Below are 21,057 nucleotides of genomic sequence, written 5' to 3' on the forward strand. Positions count from 1 at the left end.
AAGATGGCCGCACCAATTTATAAGCCCACCAAAAATGGTGGGTGTGCCCAATTCATCAGAATACTTGTCTTCTCGTGTAAGATTCCTGTGGCCAATGATAACTCAACTTGCACCTGCCAAAGGGATCGAGGTCCTCTCTCAGCCTTTGTGAGCCAGCTGTCCCAAGGCTGCCTCAAGCAGGAGAAGCCTCGCAGCACCCTCCTCACAGGCGTGTTTGTTCACCAGATGGGATCTACCCATAAGTGCTGGGCTCACCCTTTCCCACTTTTGAGGGATAGCTGTGTAGAAAACGTGAACAGTAGGGAGAACTAAATATATCATGCCCTGCTTTTAGAAACTTGCAAGAGGGTCATGGGGCATGGGCTGGAAGAAGATGGATGTCTACTCTGAGTGTCCTGGCCTCCTGAGTGGCCTCAAGCATGGGCTTTATGGCTCACAGAGCATGCAGCTGAATATCTAAGATCCCTTCCAACCTTAGGGCCAGGCTTCCCCTTATTTAAAATGTGCCAATGGAGCTACTGTTTATTTAAAAAATAATTTAATGCTTCCTTTTGTATCAGCTATATGTTTGCTTTTCTTATTTAACACATAAAAATGATCTCAAAGGAACAGATAATGGTTGCATACGGTCAAGGAATATATTTTTAATGTTATCACAAAAACATTTGTCAGTAGGATCCCAAAATATTTGCACACTAATGCAAATTACAGAAAATAAAACTTCCTTTTTCTGAATATCACACATGGTATGTTAATAAGGCTGTAATTTTATCATAAGAGGTAACTGAGCATATTTTCATAAGTTCAAAAATGCACTTAGTTGATTTGTTAGAGAAACAAATGACAATAGATGGCCAAATGCCTTATGTGGAATTGCGTAAAACCAATCCTGTGCCGGAGCTGGTGTCTCGCGAGAGCAGACCGTGCTTCTCTCTCCAGCTCCACCAGTGATGTCACATCGGCAGCCTGCACTCAGCCACAGCGGGACTACTTACACCATGGAAATCAGCAAATGCTACAGATTTTCTTTTACCCAGAAAGCCAGTTATTAAACATTTTCCAGACACTACTGCACTCCTTTATCATTCTCTTTGTACATTAGTATATTTTTGAATGAACCATTTGAAAATAAGGTACAAACATCGGGTCCCATTACTCCTTAATACCTAAGTGTATATTTTCTTAAAATAAGGATATTCTCCTACATCAAAACCAGGAAGTTAGCATTTATCCCATATTACTATCTGATCCACAGCCATTTTTCAAAATGTCTCTTCTTCTCCAAATAATGTCTTTTACAGGTCTAGGATACCATCCAGGTCACCTAGGACATTACACGTCATGTCCCTTTTGTCCCCTTCAATCTGAAACAATTCCTTAATCTTGCCTTATCTTCTATGACCTTGACATTTTTGAGGAGTATCAGCCAGTTTGATGTTTCCTAATGACGTATTAATTTTGCGGGGTAGGAATACCTCAAAAGTGATGCTCTTGTATTCTTTTCACTGCATTGTGTCAGGAGGCACGCAGTGTAAACTTAGGTCAAATATGGTAATGTTAACTTTTGTCACTTGGTTAATACAGTGTCTGCCAGGCTCCTCCACTGTAAAGTTGATTAAGTGTTTTGTACTTCTAAATCAATAAGTAAGTAATTAGTAGTGTGTGGGGAGATATTTGAGACTTCTGCTGTAGGCTAGAACTTTCTCTTCTCCCTCATTTATTCATTCATTTATTTATGTATATCAGTATAGATACAGATCCTCTTGGATTCCTATTTTATTTAATCCATAACTGCCATTGATTGCCTTGATGTTGATCTTTGGCCAGTGGGAGTTCTTTCAAGCTGATTTTCTGTGCAACTGACATCTCCCCATCATTCTTGGAATGCTTCCTCACTTTCTGGTACAAGATGTTTGAGACTCATTCTGGCATGTTTTTTCCAACACCACCAAGCTATTAACTTAATTCTGACACTATCTATCTAGAGATCGTGTCAGCTCTCACAGGTTAAGGGCTGAATCCTACAAGAATGCCCTCCACTGCACACACCAATTGCAAGTCCAGGTTGTTACCTGTGCTTTTGACCGATGTGCTATAAAACGGAGGTTCCCACAACCCCCTCCTTGGGTTCAATTAATTTGCTAGAGCAGCTCACAGAACTCAGGAAAACAGTTGACTGACTAGATTACTGGTTTATTATAAAAGGATATAACTCAGGAACAGCCAGATGGAAGAGTTGCACAGGGCGAGGCCTATGGGAATGGGCGCAGAGCTTCCTTGCTTTCTCTGAACACCTCTCTGTCTGCAAGTGGTCACAAGCCCGGAAGCTCTTTGAATCCAGTCCTTTTGGGTTTTACAGATGCTTCATTACATAGGTGTGACTGATTAAATCGTTGGCCATCAGAGACTGCACTCAATCTCCAGCCCCTCTCCCCTCCCTGAGGTCAGGGGTAGGGGGTGGGGCTAAACTACAACCTCCTAATCACATAGTTGGTTCTCCTGGCAAGCAGCTCCATCCTTGGGACTTTTCAGAAGTTAAGGGGTTGACTTAAACTCATTGTGATTGAAAGGGGCTTGTTATGAATATCAAAATACACTCTCATCACATTAGGAAATTCCAAAGGTTTTAGGAGCTCTGTTCCAGAATTTAGGTTGAAGACCAAATATATATTTCTTATTATAAAAGAGAATATCACACCCATCTTGTATTTTCCCAGGCCCAGCCCTGGAGTCCGTCATTTCTCCAAAGAGCCTTGGTTCCTTTTAGTGGGAAACAGGACTAAAAACCACATTCTGGGTGCCGGGAGTGCTCACTGGTAGAGGGGCATTACTGCTTCTAAGCCCTCACAACAGACAGAGCTAGGAATCATATGGATGCACACATTGTCCATCTGTCTGTCTAGCCATCTATCTATCAGCTACCTACCTATCACATGTGTTCCATGTACCTATACAAAATAAAAAACCACGAGTTCACAGAGTTAGTCTTTCATTCTCTCCTTCCCTCTTTCGTATTTTCTGTATTTCCTTTCTCTGACTGAGAAACTTAACTCTCAGCACACTTGGTAAATTTGCTTGTTGAGCAATTCTTGTCATTCTTACTTTAATGATCAAATTGCCCCACAAGCGGTCAGTGGAGCCTCTTCAGACCAGCATCTATGTCCTCTTGCTGTGTCCCCATCAGTTTTGCAGCACGTCTGTACTTTTTGGCAAAAGATGGTCCAGATTCACCCTGTGCTTTCTCTGCCCAGCCCTGGAATCAGCTTTATCTAAGTTCATTTTAGTGGGAACTGACGTTTAAAACTAGGATTGAGCCCTAGGTGAACTCATTGCCTATGACGTGACATTGCTTCTAGGCGTTTTTAGAGCTAGAAAATATATACGAATTAACTGATACCTCTAATTCAGTCCAATAATTTTCTCTCCCATTCCACTTTCTTTCCTCTTCTTCCACACGGAACGCCCTGGCTCCCAACAACATCAACACATTTTTACTCATTTGTTCAGTCCTACTATACACACAAACGAGCTTTGGAACTCTTTTTCGTAAAGAAAAATCATATTTCCACGCGCGCGCGTCGACATAGCCAAAGGTTCCTCTCTCCGTCCCCTTCTGCTGCGCTGAGTCTTTAGCTTTTGCTGACATTTTGGGGTGGGCGCTCAGGCCGTGCACTGATTCACTCTAGAGAAAGAGGGAGAGCAAAGCGCTTGCCAGGTGTCCAGGAAGCTGCCCAGGACCCAGTCCTGCGCTTCACCACAGGCCCACGGCAGTGTCTGAGGGCTCAAAGGGCTGCAACCAGGTGTCACTGTCGTCCTCTTCGGGGACACATGTCCCTCTAACGGGCAATGGGCAGATGGTGAGCGGATCCGGATGTTCACTGCCGTCATGGGCTCTGGGCCTGAAATAGGCGCAGAGCGACCCGGAGAAGGTGTCAGTGAAGGTGAAGATGTGGGAGCTGTCGGATACGTTGAAGAAGGACAGCCGTCCCGCCTCGCAGTCCAGGAAGACACCCACGCGCCGGGGCGGCACGCGCAGGGCGAGCGCGACGCGGTGCGGGTCCAGGACGAAGTACTCGCAGCCGTTCCACAGCCCCATCACCCAGTAGCCGCTGGCCGGACTCAGGCGCGCCGGCCCCGCGCGCGGCACCGAGGCCAGGCACGCCCCGAGGAACCAGCGGCTGCGCCGGCCCACGTGCACCTCCCAGTAGTGGCGGCCGGCGGCGAAGCGCTCGCGGCTCAGCACGCACGTCTGCTCCGAGAACCGCTGCGGATCGCCTGGCGCCAGGCCGCGGGCCGCTGCGCGGGAGGACACGCTCTTGCCATCCTCGGAGACCTCCAGGCTGGGGTGCGCGGAGGCCGGATCCAGAGTCACGTCCACTGCGCAGAAGCACGGGGTTAGCACCCGCAGAGGACGGTTCTGGGCCCGGCCTGTCCCCTCCCCTGACAAGCAAACCTCTGGTTCTCCCAGTGCAGCTATCCGTGGAATCATCACACACTCCCCTCCCCCCAAAACACTCTGGCGCTGAAGCGTCATGCAAGTCACTCCTCAGCATTTGAAAGTGTGCAGAGGAATCCTGTTTCCTGCCCGGACTGGAAGGTTCCTGATTTCCATACTAGGGGCCATGCAGAGCAGAGATAGCAAACAAGTAGGTCCATGGGGGACGAGCGCGGGCTCACGTCGCCCAAGTTCTGCTCAAGAAGGAGCTCAGGGCTGCTTCGAGTCCTGGCTGCTGCCGCCACCCTGTGTGACCTTGAGAGCATCACGTGAGCTCTGGGCCTCGATTTTACAGCAACATTAGGATTTTAAAATTGAAAGAGCCTGCTGAGATTATCTAGTCCGACGCCCTGTACTCCAACACCCCATCCCCCCAAACACATCCATTTGATGCGTGGGAACCCCAAGGATCCTTCAGTCAGATGAGAGGTTCCTCACAAACTGTATTCTCTCCCGCAAACAGGTTCTAGTAGCTGCCTTCTTGCCAGATGGAAACAAACCCAGTATACCAAAACCCAGAAAGCAAGGTGCGTGTGGGAGCACGTGCACACAGACGTGTACGTGTGTGAGGGCAATCACATGGGTGCATGCAAGCATGTACGTGTGTACATGTGTGCACACACAGGCATGTGTCATGTTGTGTCCCTGCGTGTGCAGGCCCCATACTTGGCACCCAGACAGACCCTTCCTCTAAGCTCAGATCTTTCCACCTCCCTTCTGTTTAAGTCACAGCTCCTTGGTTTCAGTTACCTGCATATTGTTGGGCTGCTCTCCACTCTGAAACCAAAGAGAGAAGAAAAAGAAGTCAGAGATCTGAGTCACTAACTCTGGAACCTTGAGGGAGACTCAAGATGCATGAGGGATGCCTGCAAACTGAATAACCCCATTCCCACCGTGACCGTTGGTTTGGATCCAAACGGGTCTGGGTCCACCATAGAATTTTCCCAGGAATTTGGGGTTGGGTAGGGGCTTGTGTCAGTGCTAGGTTATACCAAAGCTGCACGGAGGCTGAAGTTGTGCCAGGCAAGGCAGGAGAATAGAGCATGTAGGCAAAGAGAACCCATACAAGTGGCTGGGATGCCCAGGATGATGGAAATGAAGCCTCAAGCTCTGACCAGGTCAGTCCCCCGGAGGCTCAGCTGAGCATGGCTCCTGTCCTAAGATGTCCTTTAGATACCCTGTCTTGCCTCCTTTCTTAATGTGAGCCATTCTGAGTGGATTTCTGTTTCATTTTATCTTGTTCTGTGTTCAATAGAGAGGTCGCAAAATATAGTCATGCAAATATAGTCATGCACCACACAACAATGTTTCAGTCAGTGACAAACCACATAGATGATGGTGGTCCCAAAAGATTAGTACCAGTACCATAGAGCCTAGGTATGTTGTAGGCTATACCATCTAGGTTTGTGTAAATACACTCTACAATGTTCACAGAACTGCCTAATGATGCATTTCTCAGAATATATCTCTGGTCTTAAGCAACACGTGACTGTAGCAAAAGCAATAGCAGAAACAACAGCAGACGTTTCAGAGCTCCATCAATTTACAGCAGGGCCTTCCTACCCTGGTTTTGCAACAGAATAACCAGTAGAACTTTAAAAACATGTAACCCTTTCAAAGAATAACTCAATTCTATAAAGATGTTGATTCTCCCTAAATTTATCTATAAATTCAAAGTAATTCCATGCAAAACTACTTTTAGATTTTTTTTTAGGAACTTCATAAATTTATCCTAAAATTTCTATTTTAAGAAGGTCCATTAACTTTAAAAAGAAAGCAGAAATGGAGAACTTGTACTTTCAGGTACTATAAAAGCCACAGAAGTAAAAACAATGAAGTAATAGCTGGCCAACAGACAGACCCTCTAAATACGGGAACCGAATATGCACTAAAAGTGATACCCCCATCAATGGGGAAATCACAGATGGTGGAGTAGCTGGCACTGGGAAAACTGCCCCATCATATGGAGAAAAATCACTGGGTTCTCACCTAACAGCAAATAAAATGGCGCATTTCAGATGGATTAAAGACCTCCACATAACACACATAAAGTGGATAAAAGAAAGTGTAAGAGACTGTATGATTTCACTCATATGTGGAAGATAAACAAACACATGGACAAAGAGAACTATTTAGTGGTTACCAGGGGGAAGGAGGGTGGAGGATGGGTACAAAGGGTGAAGGGGCACACCTATATGGTGACTGACAAATAATAATGTACAACTGAAGTTTCACAATGTTTTAAACTATCATAACCTCAAAAAAAAAAGTAAGAGATTATCTTTGTGACCTAAGAGTGAGGAAGGTCCTCTGCAAGAAAACTTCAAAAATACAAGGGACAAATTTGCTGAATTAGGTTTTATAGAAATTAATGACTTCTTTTCAATAAGGAGCACCATGGACAAAACAAATAGCAGATGACAGAATAGAAGAAGGAATTCACAATGTTTAAGACCAATGAGGGATTAATAGCCTATATATACATATATATATAAAGAACTCCTGTGAATTAATAAGAAAAAGATAGCAATTCCATATGAAAAAAGGGCAAAGGTCACAAATGGCGATTTTCAGAAGATGTAGCCCCAAAACTAGAATATAAAGAGATGTCCAAACTTCTTAGTGTTCAGAGAAGTGCAGACTAAAAGCACAATGAGCCATCACTCATCCCCACTGACTGGCTCACCTAGAAAGCAGGCTCCTGTGTGATGCGGCATGTGGAGCCCCCATGCACTGCCAATGGCAGGATAATGGCGCTGCCTTAAGGGGGTCCCTCTATCTCACTTAGCATAGCCTCCATGGGCCAGCAATTCCCCTCCTGGGCGTACATGCCAGAGAAATCTCCACACAGGGCCAGAAGGCAATACAGTTGAGGCTACTCATTCAGCGTGGTTTGTGGTGGTGTGGAGGGAGAGGCAGGCTGGAGGTCTACTCCAGGAGGGTGGCTGGCTAAAATGGGGTGCTCTGCAGCAAGAAGGAGAACAGACCAGACGGACATGTGGTGACAGATGAAACACAGTAGTGAGTGAGAAAAGCAAGGAAGAGCACAACACGATAAACGTCATTTACAGAAACTAAAATGTATGTGTACAAAACTGTAATTCACATTTTGCAAGAATACAGTCATACATTGCTTAACCATGGGGACACATTCTGAGAAATGAGTAGTCAAATGATTTCATTGTTGTGTGAACATCATAGAGTGTACACAAACCTAGATGGTATAGCCTACTACACACCTAGGCTATATGGTACTAATCTTACGGGACCACCATCCAATATGGGACCACCATCCAATATGTGATCCATCGTTGACTGGAACATTGTTATGCAGCGCATGATTGTATATACAAAATAAAGATACATATTAGACTGTTTGCTTTATGGGGGCAATGGAGGAAAGTACAGGAAGAAATAGTTACATCTAGGGTAACTTGCCCACTCCCGAGCCATGAGTCAGAGTCTTTGAAAGTGGACAGCAGGAATCTAGGTGATTCTGATGTGCAAATAGGATTGGCACCAATGATTTACAGTATGCTTACACCTCAGGACAATATAAAAGTAAATGCAAAAGTAAAACTCAAATATAACCTCTACCAAGGGACATAGATTAATACATGCCGTGTGGCCGTGGAATAAACCAGAATGAAGCATGGTTGGTTAATCAGAGCAGTGACTGGGATGCTGAGATGTAAAGTGGACAAAGGGAGAGAAATGAGCTTCACTCACCGGCCTGGCCTTCGGCCCTTCTCCAGTCTGAAGCAGCCAAGGGAAAACGGAATTAGAACACCAGGTCCCTGCAGCTTCCCTGCTCACATGATGCGTTTTGCACCCACCCCTGCCTCACTCCCCTTGCTCCTGCCACCCACACAGCCAGCAGGGTTCCATCCAGGTTGGGAAATGAGAAGAACACACATGGATACCCAGCTGCTAAAAGGTGGACAAGAAGAGTTCTAAGAAGGGTCACTTACCAAGCTCCGTCTGAAGCTTCTCTGTAAGCAGAACATAGAGAAACATCACAGCCTGGGGATGAGTGGAGACACCTTCCCAAGGCAGTGAGGCCACTGGGAAGAGGCTCCTCATCTTAAACCCCTGCTCATCCCAATCCCATCCTTGTGTCTGAATTGCCCTAAAAAAAGAGGCCCACCTGCAGGACTCTTGTGCCTCACCCTATTCTCTGCACAGGGCCCTGAAGGGAAAACAGTCTTGGTACAGAGGAGTCTCTTCCCAGGACTCAGGGCTGCTTTGAAGAGGCTACTGCTCATTTGCCCTGAAATCACAAGCTTTCTTGGAGAAGAGGTCCTGCACAAGTCCAGGCACTGAGCAGAGCCTGCGTGAGCCTCCGGGTCAGTCGCTTCCCGGGGACATTATTTAAAGGACTGGGAGGACATCACACTCCATTATTCCCCTGGCCAGATACCAAGACTGATATTTTGCCACCAGACATGCATTCTGTTGATTTCTCCACCCTAGGTCCTCATATTGTTTTGGGGTTTGTTTGTTTGTTTGCTTTGCTAATGAAGATTTGACCTGAGCTAACATCCATAGCCAACCTTCCTCCTTTTTTTGCTTGAGGAAGATTCCCTCTGAGCTGACATCTGTGCCAACTTCCTCTATTTTGTATGTGGGTCACTGCCATAGCATGGCTGACGAGTGATGCAGGTCTGTGCTGGAATCCAAACCACCAACCCTCAAACCCTGGCAAAGGAAGCAGGGGCCCCAACTTAACCACTTCACCACGGGGTGGCCCCCCTAAGTCCTCTTAAAACCACATGCTCCTGGGAAAGGCAACACTATACACTAATTCCGGCTAGAATGTTAAAGACTTATTATAGCTGAGTTTGGGGGTTTTTTTCACTGCAGGACTAGGTAGACTGCAAGACAAGCTTGTCCAACCTAGCAATTTTGTCTGGAGTTTTACTGGAGTGGGCAAGGTGGTTCTTGAGGTCTTCCCCCAACCATGGCAGCCTTCTCCATTCCCCTTCCTTTGGACTCACTCTCCCCTCCTCTGTACACGCCGCGCCCCCCCCTCCCCCCGACACGCACGCACGCACGCACGCACGCACCATGGCTTCAAGGTGCTAAGCCCCTCCAGGAAGAAAAGCGAATCTGAAAAATTACTCCACTTGGTGCGAATTAAAGGAGCTCCTTCCCAGAGGCATTTGTACTAAAGAGACAAGGACATTCTAGGAAGACGAACAGGAGGGAATAAATGCTTAATGGTGGAATTGTAACTGAATCGTATAATTTGCAGGGGAGGGGCTGGGAAGGTCTGTCCAGGGGGTCTCAGGTCAGATGTCCTTGGCAGCTGCGCACCAGTCTGGGAGTGGAGAGGTGGGAGGCACCGAAGGAAGGATCGTTGCCGTCCATCGCTCTCCAGAGGGAGCGTAAAATCACTGAACCTTTCCTTCCACTGCGCGCGAGCAGGGGCACCCAACTAGCCTGCAGCCAGCACTGTGTGCGTGGCACCCAGAACTTACCCAGCTCTGCTGTGAGTTTCCCTAGAAAAGAAATGAAGAGAAAAAGAGGAAAATCTCTACCGACGAACACTGAAGCCTCGTTTCTCCAACGTGCACAAACTCGAGCGGCCGTGCGTTCTGGGGAGCGAGGCTGGGCTGGAGGCGCGGCAGGCGCGGGCCCCGAGGCAGTGGGCGCGGAGGAGCAAACCTCTGCCGCAGCCCAGCCCGCGTCTGCGGGGCTGGCCGTGCTGCCCGGCGCCCTCCCCCCTGCTCGTCAGGGATGCGAGCGCAGGGCGCGCCTCACCCCTGCTCACCTTTGTCTTTCTCTGCCTCCTGCTTCAGCTTTTCTGCAAGGGGGCGGGGAGGGGAGAGGCGGTGAGGGGGCGCGCCCTCCCGCAGCCCCCTCGGGCCAGGCCCGGCCCGCCTCGTACCTTGGCGCCTCCGCTGCTTCTGAAAGAGCCACAGCGCGAGCGCCGAGGGCAGAGCCAGGAGGAGCGGCAGCGCCATCAGAGTCCCGAGGAAAGCTCTCTTCCATGGGGAGCTTCCGGGTAAAAACACGTCTGGAAAACACCCCCCAGGGAGTTGTCTAGATTTAGGCTAAACACCAAACACTAAGCGACAAAACTATTCTAGACCCTGCGTGCCGGAAAACCTTCCTAGCCACCTGTTGGCTCATCCCACCTCCTTGGCCCCACCAAAGCCATCTGTAAAATGGGCCTGAGAGCAGGTCTCCAGAGGCGGAACCGAGGAACAGCGGCGGACTCGAACTCGTTCAGCGGAAAGGGGAAACTGCTGCAAACTGACAGCTGTGAAAGGACAGGAGCCGAGGGCCCCGCCCACTCCCCAGCTTGAGACTTCTCTGAGCATGGCCTTGGCCTCCTCCGCTTCTTTCCACTCTTGCCCCACACCTGAGGATAAGGAGAACGCGCGGTGTATTGTTGATATCTGAAGCCCAGCGAATTACTGCTTTCTATCCGCGCCATCGAATCCACAAGTCACCTCGCTGCTTCTTGCAAATACTGGGCTTCTACTTCTCCTCACACCGTTGGAAGAATTGATAACAAAGCCACGTGGGGGCTGACTGACAGTTCCCCTGTGCCCTCTCCAGGCTCCCTAGGGAGGATCTGCCCAGAGGCAGGATGTGGCCCAGGGCAGCGCCCACAGTGGCCAGAGAGTAAAGAGAGGTCCAAATAATGGATAGTAATTCTTTAGAAATTCTTGTGGCAATTTAACAAAACAATTTTGTGTCTGTTGAAAATAATTATAGGAAATTGGTACTTTTATCTCAGTGGTCTTTTTAAAAAGTATATTTTCCTTTTCTATTGTGGTAAAATATACATAACATAAAAACTAGGGGCCAGCCGAGTGGCTAATTCACATGCTCTGCTTGGGCGGCCCAGGGTTTCGCTGGTTCAGATCCTGGGCACACACGTGGCACGGCTCATCAGGCCACGCTGAGGTGGCATCCCACATGGCACAGCCAGAGGCGCTCACAATTAGAGTATACAACTATGTACTGAGGGGTGGGGATGGAGGGCTTTTGGGGAGAAGAAGAAGAAGAAAAAAGATTGGCAACAGATGTTAGTGCAGGTGCCAATCTTTAAAAAGAAAAAATCCTTCCCTAATGGCTTTAAAAAAAAACCATAAAAAGTACCATCTTAACCATTTTTAAGCGTACAGCTCAGTGGCATTCAGTATATTCACAGGATGCAACAATCACCACCAGAACTTTTTTCGCTTTCTGAAACTGGAACTCTGTACCGATCATGCACTAACTCTCCCTTCCCTCTCCCTTGGTCCCCGGTAACCTCCATTCCACTTTCTGTCTCTATGAATTAACTACTTTAGGTGGCTTGTGTAAGTGGAATCACACAGTATTTGTCCTTTTGTGTCTGTCTTACTTCACTTAGCATAATGTAGTCTTCTGTTTTTTAATTTTATTTTCTCTAGCAATGCACTTTTATTGTCTGATATAGAACTATTGGACCGCAACACACTGGTCTGTCACCACAGATGGTTCGCAAAGCCCTGACCCAAGGGCTAAGAGCTAGGGCTCAGGGTCAGATGCCACCTTGACCTGCAATCTCTTTGTTGTCCCTCTGTCCGGCCTCTTCTGCCTCCTCCCTGCTCCTCCAGTAGCCACCCACGTTCCCATCCCAGGACCTTTGCACTTGCTGTTCCCTATATCTGAATGACCTCCTTGCAGATATCCATGTGACTTACACCCTCTGTAAAGGACAAACACAACTCTAAAAAGAAAACCTTTGGATTTTTCCTGGTGCAAAAGGGGAAAGACACTTTCTCTTTCCCTTTTCTTAGAGTATTTCCTTTAGAAAACTTGTAAATCCTTTTTATACCCCTTTGAGACTGTATGTAAATCATTTTAAAAGCTGAATAAGCCTCTGGCCAGCTTTAAAACTTAGAATTTTTTATTTTTCAGGAGCTCAGAGCCCTCTCTTTGAAGTGTAACATCAAGGAGAAAGTGTCTCCAGCTCCAGGTCGTAAGTGTAATTTATGTGCCTTGTTCCGAGCTGTAACTACATGCCTGACATAGAGATGGGAGATGTTTTATTTTTCCTTTAGATAAAAACAATTAGCGAACAGAAATGGCCACCCCAATTACCAGGTGAATTTCAGATAACTCTGTGTGACACATGGTGCAATCAAGCCCTCTTCCCTGAGGACAAGGTCTCATTTATAAGGGTGAGATTTCTTTCTGTTATGGTAATATAGCTATTGATTTGGACCAATGTGAAAAATGGCTCATAGGTTAGGTTTTTCCTCAAGATTTAAAATGACTGGAGCCATGAATATTAGACCCTTCAGTGGGTGTCTCATAATAAGACTTTGATACTAGATAATGGCCTCACCTTGAACTCACTGCCTCACCGACTTCTTCCCTGACCCATCCATCGACATACACACACCACCACACCTACCACCGCTCCCTGCTTCATTGTTCTCTATACACTGAACACTTTCTAACCTACGATGTAATTCACGCTTTTGTCTGCTTCCCCCACTGGAATGTCAGACTGAGGGCAAGGGTTTTGGGTACACTGTGGGTGCTCAATAAATACTGTTTGAGGGATGATGTTAGGAGCACATGGGCTCTCATGATGACCTCTAATGAGAAGAGGTTCTGGGTTTTATTGCATGGCCTGTGGCTCTCTGGGGCCTCCCCCATTTACTCTTTGGGTTATTAATTGTACTCTTAGTAGCTTCCTGATAACCAAATTGCTGACTTCTTAGGTGTCAAGGTCAGCCCACCCCCTATACAGCCAGGGCCAAGTACCATTGTGTCCTTGTAGATGGCCTTTGAGACAATGGACCTGGAGGACATGATGACTGAGAGGACAGGGTGAGCCAGCATCCACTGACCTGCTATCTGGATCACGAACTCTTTCTTCTGGACCAGGAAGGGGTTCTGGATGGAGCAGGACACGTTGCTGTGGGCTCCCTCCAAGACGACCACAGATGTTTCCACACTGAACAGGCCCTGGGTGTCCTGGATGATGGCTTCAGTCTCTGGAGGCAGGCACTTTCCCTGATGGTCTCTCCACTGAGCCTGGGGCTTGGGGTACCAGCCACTGGAGCTGCACCTCAGCTGAATGCCTCCCTCCTTGAAGCCCTCAAGAGAGATGTGAGGGTCCGAGCCCAGCCCTGGGAGAGGCAGGAGGAGTGGGAAAGATCAGGCTCCTTCCCAGAACTTGGACCTGAAGTTCATGCCACCACTTGGCATTTGCGGTCACGATAAGGTATCATAAACTGTGACGGCTCTTAACACGCGTGTGAGCTCACAGCCCACCGCCTGGGGACTGCAAGGACAGTCTCAATCAGTGGTGGCATGTGGGACATGGGGACAGTACTACCCTTGAGAGACATTTGGAAATGTAGAGGGGTGCCATTGGCAGGGAAGGACTACTGGCAGTTAGTCATATTATGCATGGGACAGTTCCCTAGAATGAAAACTAGTCCCACTGCAAATTTTAACAGCTTTTCTTCTGTCTCTTGAATCCCATCAGAGCTCAAGGGCCTGTGTCATACGCACTCTTTTTTCACTCATCCTTGTGGAGCTAGCTTTCTAGCTTGAATTTGCAAAACATTAATATGGTTTACACACCAATACTCTAAAAAATGTGTACCAGGAAAACCCCAGACCTTTCTCCACCCCTTCATCTCATTGCAGCCGCCTCCTTAGGTAACAAATTTCATTCGTCTTTAGTTCATCCTTCCTGTGTTTCTCTTGTACAGTGTTTCTCCTTCTTCCTTACACAAAATTTCCATGCTAGAGAACCTCTTTTGCAGCTGGCTTTTTTCTTTTAACAACATCTTAGAAATCACTCCACACTGGTTCACGGAGCCCCTCCTTATCTTTCAGCTGAGTAGTACCACTCACTCCGTTGTGAGATGGACCATACTCAGTGCCTATGCTTGGACATTTAGGTAGTTTCCACTGTTTTACAATTATCAATAAGGCTACAAAGATGAAACTTATACATATGCCTCTTTCATATTGGAAGTGTAGGAGGTGCACACTCAGGGTAAACTCCTGGAGGTGGGATTGCTGTCCAAAAGGTAGATGCACAGACAGTCCTGTCGGCTATCGCCCAATTCCCCGGCACTGGAGCTTCGGAACTTTGAACCAGTCGGCATGTTCAGAGCAGGGTGCCTGCTTCCCCACAGCTGCACCAAGACTGTGTGGTCCAACTGTTGAATTTTTGCTAATCTGATAGGTAAAATAATTTGCATCCCAGTGTAGCTTTAATTTGCCCTTCTTTCATTATGAGTAAAAGTGATCATCATTTCTTGTGTTTAAGGGCCATTTGTGTATCTTTCTTATGAACAATTCTTTCGTTCATTTTCTAATGAATCTTTCTTTTTAATGTTTGTTTGTTTGTTTGTTTGTTTTAATCACGGAGAAAGGGAAAATATCTCTAATTTGCCTACTCCTGAGCAAAGCAGGTCTATCCAAGTGGACCCCTCTCCCCTCTCCCCTGCTCGGGCTTGGCCGGGTCACGCACCTGCTACCTCCAGCTGCCAGATCGCTTCCCCAGAGAAGGTGCTGGAGAGGAACCTGCACCCATACGGGCCCGCGTCGGCTGGGAGGACGCCGCGGAGCTGCAGGGTCACGCTGCCGTCCGTTATGTCGTCCCTGACGAGTTGGGTCCTATTCAGGAAGTGCGCCATCTGCTGCCCATGGAGCTCCTGCCCCTCCTGGTACAGGTGAACCACGTCGGAGGCGTGGCTCCGGAACCAGCGGATCTCCATGTGCTCGGCGTCCAGGTACGGCGACAGTTGGCACAGGAACTCCACCTCCTCCCCGACGAGCGCCAGGATGGATTCCTCAGGGCCTACCACCTTGACCTCCTCGTTGAGCGCCTCTAGGGCAAGAAGCCAGAACAACGGCCAAAATCAGCCCTCCTCAGATACGTTTTTATCACGTCCCTTTGCAGCTCAGCAATCTACAGTAAACCCTTCAAATGAGGAAGGTGAGACACACTACAGGACGAGAGTCCGGTTTCTTGAACAAGTAATAGTCATGAAAAATGTGAGTATGCCGGAAAGAGAAATCTGCAAGGGTACAGCCAGGCGGCCTAGTGGTTAAGTTCCTGCACTCCTCTTTGACAGCCAGGGGTTCTCGAGTTCAGATCCAAGGCGAGGACCTACCTATACAACCCTCATTGAGCCTTGCTGTGGCAGCGTCCCACGTAAAATAGAGGAAGATTGACACAGGTGTTAGCTCAGCGGCAATCTTCCTCAAGCAAAAAGAGGAAAATTGGCAACAGATGTTAGCTCAGGGCCAATCTTCCTCACCAAGGAAAAAAATTTTACCAACTGGTTTAGCCCAAGCACAGACCAGTAAGAGGTTCTTTGCATCCTCCTGCTACACCCTGCCATGCCTGTAAGCTGTAGGGTCATGGAGACAGAGTGTGTAAGGGCTGCCATGTGGCTGGAGAGGAGGTAGAGGAACACTCTGGGGTTTGATGGTACTCAGGGGCAGTGGCTCTTTAACAACTGGGATGAAAATCTTGTATTTTAGCAACTAGGATGGTATGGTACAAGGCTACAAGATCTCAGCCCAGGAGCAGCTGGCAGGAGAGATGGGCTGAAGCAGACATGCTCTTGTCCTGGCTGGCTGGGCTGCAGATCAGACACCTACCTGAGTTCAGCTCCCCAGGCCAGAGGAGAAGGAGAAGGCCAGTGAGGAAGACGAGGCTGCTGGGCAGAGGCACTGGCTGGGAGGAGTCCAAGGAGACTGGGAAATCCACCATCTCCTCCGCAGTGGGGCCACCTGCAGGGGGACAGAGATGGTGTAGAGATGCGAGGGAGCTGGAGCTCAGCCTGTCAGGCTTGAGGTCTGTTTAAACCTCAATTATTTTTCGTTCAGTTCTTACACGCCCCAGTGTCTGGCTTCTTTTAAGCCACAGCCGGATGTTAGAGCTGCTTCTGATTTTACCAGGCAGCACTGCTAATGGTGTCGCTGGCCTTGCAGGACTCACGGAGCTGTGAGGAACAGGGCTAAAGGTCCCAAAGGAAGCAGCTGCTGAGCTTCATATTGTTCAGAGCCAAGAATAGTGCCACATGTGTGCGGGCTTGGCTAGGATTGAATGACTTTCTCCAAACAAAGTGAAATCGACAAGGACTCTCAGACCATTTTCATTCTCCCTGCTGGAACTTTCTCACGCTTCCCTTTGTCCTGGAACATCAGGTCCACAAAACAGAGGAACAAACACAGAGCTCTGATCTTTCAGAAGTGGCGCACGTGCCTGGAAGATGTTGGCCAACTCCAGCCCCATCTGGGACACCTTCCTCCAGTCCTAAGACCTGAGGTGGAGCCTCCAGGAACTCAGCTGGTGACTGTTGCTGCATCCACAGTATCTTTGAGGCCACAGGGATGGGGTCATCCCCTCTGGCCATGCCCCCCATCTGTGGTCCAGGAGATCCAGTCCCAGCACTGGTGGGGCCTCCACTCTCACTCCTGCTGCCCGCTGGGCCCTGCAGTAACGTCTGGCAGTCTGACAGCCAGTGAGTGTGGGCAGCTGCCACATCTTAGATAGACAGTCCTCTCTACATCTCTCCTCTGTTTAGTTGTGGGATTTTAGGCAGATTCTTTAAAGTGGCTGAACTTCGATTTCTTTGCTTGAACAGTGGGAGAAACCAGTGCCCACTCAGAGGGCTGTTAAGCCTCTCTCAGGCTGGCTGGGTGCTCTTTAAATAAAAGCCAGCACTCCACCCTCTTCCTCCACCTTCCAGACATCTGCTCTCTGTCTTCTTTGAGAGACCGCACCCTTCTTCTTTCACTCCATCAGAGACCCCCAAGGGGGAGGGCCCACCGTGGGCTTCTACTCTCCAGTGCCTCAGTCTCCCTTCTCCTCCTTCTGCCACCCCACCCATTTGCTTTGTTTTCCTTTTCCTGCAGACCTGCCGGGTGGCACATGTTCCTGGGGTCCTGTGACGGCAGAGCCCCCAGCATGCCATCAGCGATACCACCAGCAGGCAGTGGACAGAGGAGTTTGAAAGCTGCTGGGTCAGGCAGGAGAGGAGTGGTCAAGGAGGTGTGTGGGTGAGTTAATGGGGGAGTCGTCAAGTGACCTGTGAGCTGGAAGGCCCCGGGCTGGTGAGAATACAGCAGGAAGGAGGGGCAAGGGCCTATGAGGTGAGTGACCAGTGTCTGGGGGCCCTGCCTTCCTGTAGGTGGAGGGGTAAGTTGGGAGGCTCCATTCGTTCTTCAAGCGGAGCCCCATGCAGGGAGGAGGCAGGAGTCCCCTCTGGGGGCAGCTATTGGAATCACTATTCACCCAATGGCCAGCAGACCAGAAGCCTTGGGTCAGGGTTCAGGCTCCGGCTGGACAGTCCAGCCTCTTGTCCTTTTGGTGGATGGTAAGAAGGTGTCTGTGATGGGCCTGGAAACCGGCAACAAAGAACTCCAGAGTAGGGGGTGCACACAGCTTTGCATTTTATCTCCCTCTCCCTGTCCCCTTCTCTTTTGTGTCCCAGTCTTTTTTTCTGGACTCTCACATGGAGCCCAGGAGGGCACAGCTATCAGGGCTATATCAGCACCAGCTAACACCTTCCAAAACAAGAAGGACTCACATGATCCACTTGGATCAGCTGGATTCTGAGGAATTAGTCACGACTTGTGTTAGGTGGTCATTCGCGTCCTCCTACAGGGCAGCACTGGGGCGTTAGGTCCCATGGCTGGGGTTGGGGGCACCTCACAGGAGAAGCATGTGCTCCAACTTTCCTGGACAGGGGGAGGCTGCCCCCTCCTGGGGGCAGTCAGGGTGTTCCGAACCCTGGAGTTACTGGTAGGACTGCAGTTGTCTGTTGTGATACATCCATGTGATTTCCATTACTGAGGGTACAGGAGGTTGCAAACACACACACATATGCACACATGTGCATGTGCCCACAGTTTTTAAAAACTAACACGAATTGAACACTATCTACCAAGCACTTACCTATACCAGCAGTATTAATATTATTCTTACTAATAGGTCCAAACCATAGACAGGGAAACTGAGGCACAGAGGGGCTAAGTGATTTGCCCTGAACATACAGCTAGGAGGTGGTGGAGCAGGAGTTCCTCTCAAGCTCAGCACTTCTCTGGCTACAGCTGTGCTGTGTGTCAGGGCTGCGTGTTCTCTCAGGCCTTCTGTCGCCCAAACCATGACCATGTTAGGGACTGCCTGGCCAGGGACCCTGACACAATGTTCATCCTGATGACATCTCACATGCTCTGAAGAAGTGGCTTGAGTCCACAGGTGTCAGCCACAAGACCAACCAAGAAACCAGCCAACCAACAATCAAATGAATAAAAATCTAAAAACCCCACGGCTGATAATACTGCTTAAAACTGGAGTCTCCCTCAGACCTTGTCAACAGCGTCTTCTGGGACAGGAGGTCCATGCCCCATTGGTCCCTTTGTTCCCAACACACACGGACATGGCCTTGAAAGCCTTTAACTGGAAGGAGATAGCCTGGCAGTTTCCTGAAGTGACTTCAGAGGGGCTGAAGGCCCTCATGCCCTTAAAGGCATCCTCCTCCCCACATGCTGCCTCAAGTTCCCACATACCAGCCTCACTCAGAAGTTTAAAGGCTCTGACCCTTATCAAGCAAGGACCCTTGTGAGGAAAAACACTAAATGGATTTCAGATTCTGTTTCTGGTGTGGAAAGGTGAGAGGCCGGACGTGTTGGATATTTGGGGAAGATGGAGGACCCACTGAGGAGAAGGATGGCCAGAAAGGGGGTCTTGAACTGGAGCTAAGCTTTGCTGGTGGGATACATTCTTCCTGCTTTCTGGGGGCCTCTGGGTTATTTCCTCCTGAAGACACAGAGGGAGGAATAAGCGTTGTGCACACTAACAGTGAAGAGATGCTACCATCCTCCATGCAGGGGAAGCCCATTTCTCCTTTTCTCCCTGGCCCCACTCCAACCCCATTTCAGCTTCTCCTCCTGTAGCTATTCCTAAATGTTGTCTTTATTTCCAGCCCTTCGGCTCTTGAGTGTCTCTTTAAAGATTATTATCTTTTTGCTTTTGTCCTCGTGAGCTTGGGCTGTGTGAGGGCCGTGTGCTTCGCCCTGCTCCCATTCCCCGCGCCCGAAGCTGTAAGCTCCAAGGGATAGGGCTTTTGCACTCTTGCAGCCTCTCCCTATCCAGCGCCGGCTGCGCTGCTTTGCCCTCCACAAACTGTCAGTTAATGCCACCTGGCTTGTTTTGGTTTGACTTCAACAGGCCCATAGGAGGATTTCCACCCCTACTCTCCTCGAAGGAAGATGAACCATTCCAAGCAGGAACCCTCAGCGAGGCTTGAAATGGCTTGAGGTGGAAATAGGGTGCGTCAGAATCCTGCTTCCTCTGTGGAGCTGCCTGAACAGACATCTCCCCTGGGCCACACCTGAACCACCCATCCTGCAGCCAGGCTCAGCTGACACGGTGCTGCCAGCCCATTTTTGCTCTCTGCAAAGCCTCCTACTGCCATTTTCTGCTTTCTGCTTCTGAAAGGTGGAAGTTTAGGTAGGCATTGAGAATGAGCCACATACCTGTCAGGTAGCAGCAAAGGGTCTGCAATGAGAGATGAGTCCTGGTGATCTCAACTCCTCTGCAAAGGAGATGATTGTGGTAAAGTCTCTTGATCTCAGATTCTAAGGTCCCCTAGACACAGGCTGACAGCTGAGTAGAGGGGCCAGCTCATCTGTGACAGAACTGTTCACTCATCTTCCACCTAAGTCACATGCTGCTTTTCTGTTCTTTGCTATAGAAATCGAGATAGAGAGAACAAAGGGAGGAAGTCCTTGTCACATCCTGTCTCTGTGAGGCAGATCATGAATTGAATTTCCATAGAGAGTGTCCTGCCAAAGTCTTAGAAGGAGAACAAAGGTATCTGGGGGTCTTGTAGAAGCTGCAAACTGCCAAGGCTCAGAGCAGAAAGAAAATGCTCCAGCTGGCTGCACAGAATCTCTGGGACCCAGGGAGGTGGGATGGCCACCTTTAATTAGCCCCTCTCTTTTCACTGTCATATGGAAAGATACAGAGACTGGACTGGAATATCCACTAACTAAGGGTTAGGAAAGGGCTGATGCCAGGCTCTTAACCCTCCATGCCCTCATCTGTAGGGCGAAGGCAGAAAGGAAGATAGCCTGGGAGCACTGCTATAAGTAAAACCTGCAAGAGCTGTTCACCGACAACTTGGAAATGCAGTGGGGCACTGTATTGAGATTACTCTAACGGAGTGGAACTCAAAAAAGAAGAAGCAACCACTACTGCAACCCACCCCATTTTGACATGGGCTTTGGTGCAACTTTGGTATTAGTGTGAGAGAAGTACAGTGTACCAAGGTGCCAGCCAACCTGGCTGCACCCAACACTGGCATCCTTCCTAGGGGACAGGTCAGAGCTGTGGCACAGGGTAGCTCAAGCACATGCAGGACACCCCCAGAGACTCCCAGAAATGCCTGATGTTTGGGGTGGGGCCTGGCAGGTGCTCAGGCTCTGAGTGAGTAGGTAGAGGTGAGAACAAGGAGCTAAGGGGCACTGACTTGAAGGTGACATTCCATGTTTAGGCAGGCTGGTGCATACATCCCAGGCTTATGCATACA

At 48.9% G+C, this 21,057-nt stretch overlaps 1 protein-coding gene across 4 annotated transcripts; it reads right to left on the reverse strand.

The window, feature by feature from the left end:
• Nucleotides 1–629: 629 nt before the first annotated feature.
• LOC124241559 (butyrophilin-like protein 9) lies at nucleotides 630–20,183 on the reverse strand. Of its 4 annotated transcripts, XM_046665416.1 has the most exons (11): nucleotides 20,003–20,183; nucleotides 16,118–16,249; nucleotides 14,979–15,338; nucleotides 13,336–13,617; nucleotides 10,386–10,514; nucleotides 10,269–10,301; nucleotides 9,976–9,996; nucleotides 8,467–8,487; nucleotides 8,225–8,251; nucleotides 5,246–5,272; nucleotides 630–4,377 (listed from the first exon to the last, which is right to left on the reverse strand). In XM_046665416.1, the coding sequence occupies exons 2-11, from the start codon at nucleotides 16,227–16,229 to the stop codon at nucleotides 3,752–3,754; spliced, it is 1,638 nt and encodes a 545-aa protein (XP_046521372.1). In that variant the 5' UTR covers nucleotides 16,230–16,249; nucleotides 20,003–20,183; the 3' UTR covers nucleotides 630–3,751. The 4 variants fall into 4 exon arrangements, with proteins under 4 accessions (XP_046521372.1, XP_046521373.1, XP_046521376.1 ...); XM_046665417.1 differs by lacking the exon at nucleotides 10,386–10,514; XM_046665420.1 differs by lacking the exon at nucleotides 20,003–20,183 and having other exon boundaries at nucleotides 14,979–15,336; nucleotides 16,118–16,218.
• Between the last annotated feature and the right edge of the window lie 874 nt (nucleotides 20,184–21,057).

Source organism: Equus quagga, chromosome 7 (genome assembly GCF_021613505.1).
Source record: "Equus quagga isolate Etosha38 chromosome 7, UCLA_HA_Equagga_1.0, whole genome shotgun sequence".
NCBI lineage: Eukaryota > Metazoa > Chordata > Mammalia > Perissodactyla > Equidae > Equus > Equus quagga.

Excerpts from the sequence above, each read along its gene's own strand:
- LOC124241559 (XM_046665416.1), bottom strand. The coding sequence starts at position 16,229 with ATGGTGGATTTCCCAGTCTCCTTGGACTCCTCCCAGCCAGTGCCTCTG. Across the intron at positions 8,488-9,975 it reads GAAACTCACAGCAGAGCTGG|AGAAGCTTCAGACGGAGCTT; the intron begins GTAAGTTCTGGG and ends TTCTGCTTACAG. Across the intron at positions 4,378-5,245 it reads AGCAGCCCAACAATATGCAG|TGGACGTGACTCTGGATCCG; the intron begins GTAACTGAAACC and ends GCTTCTGCGCAG.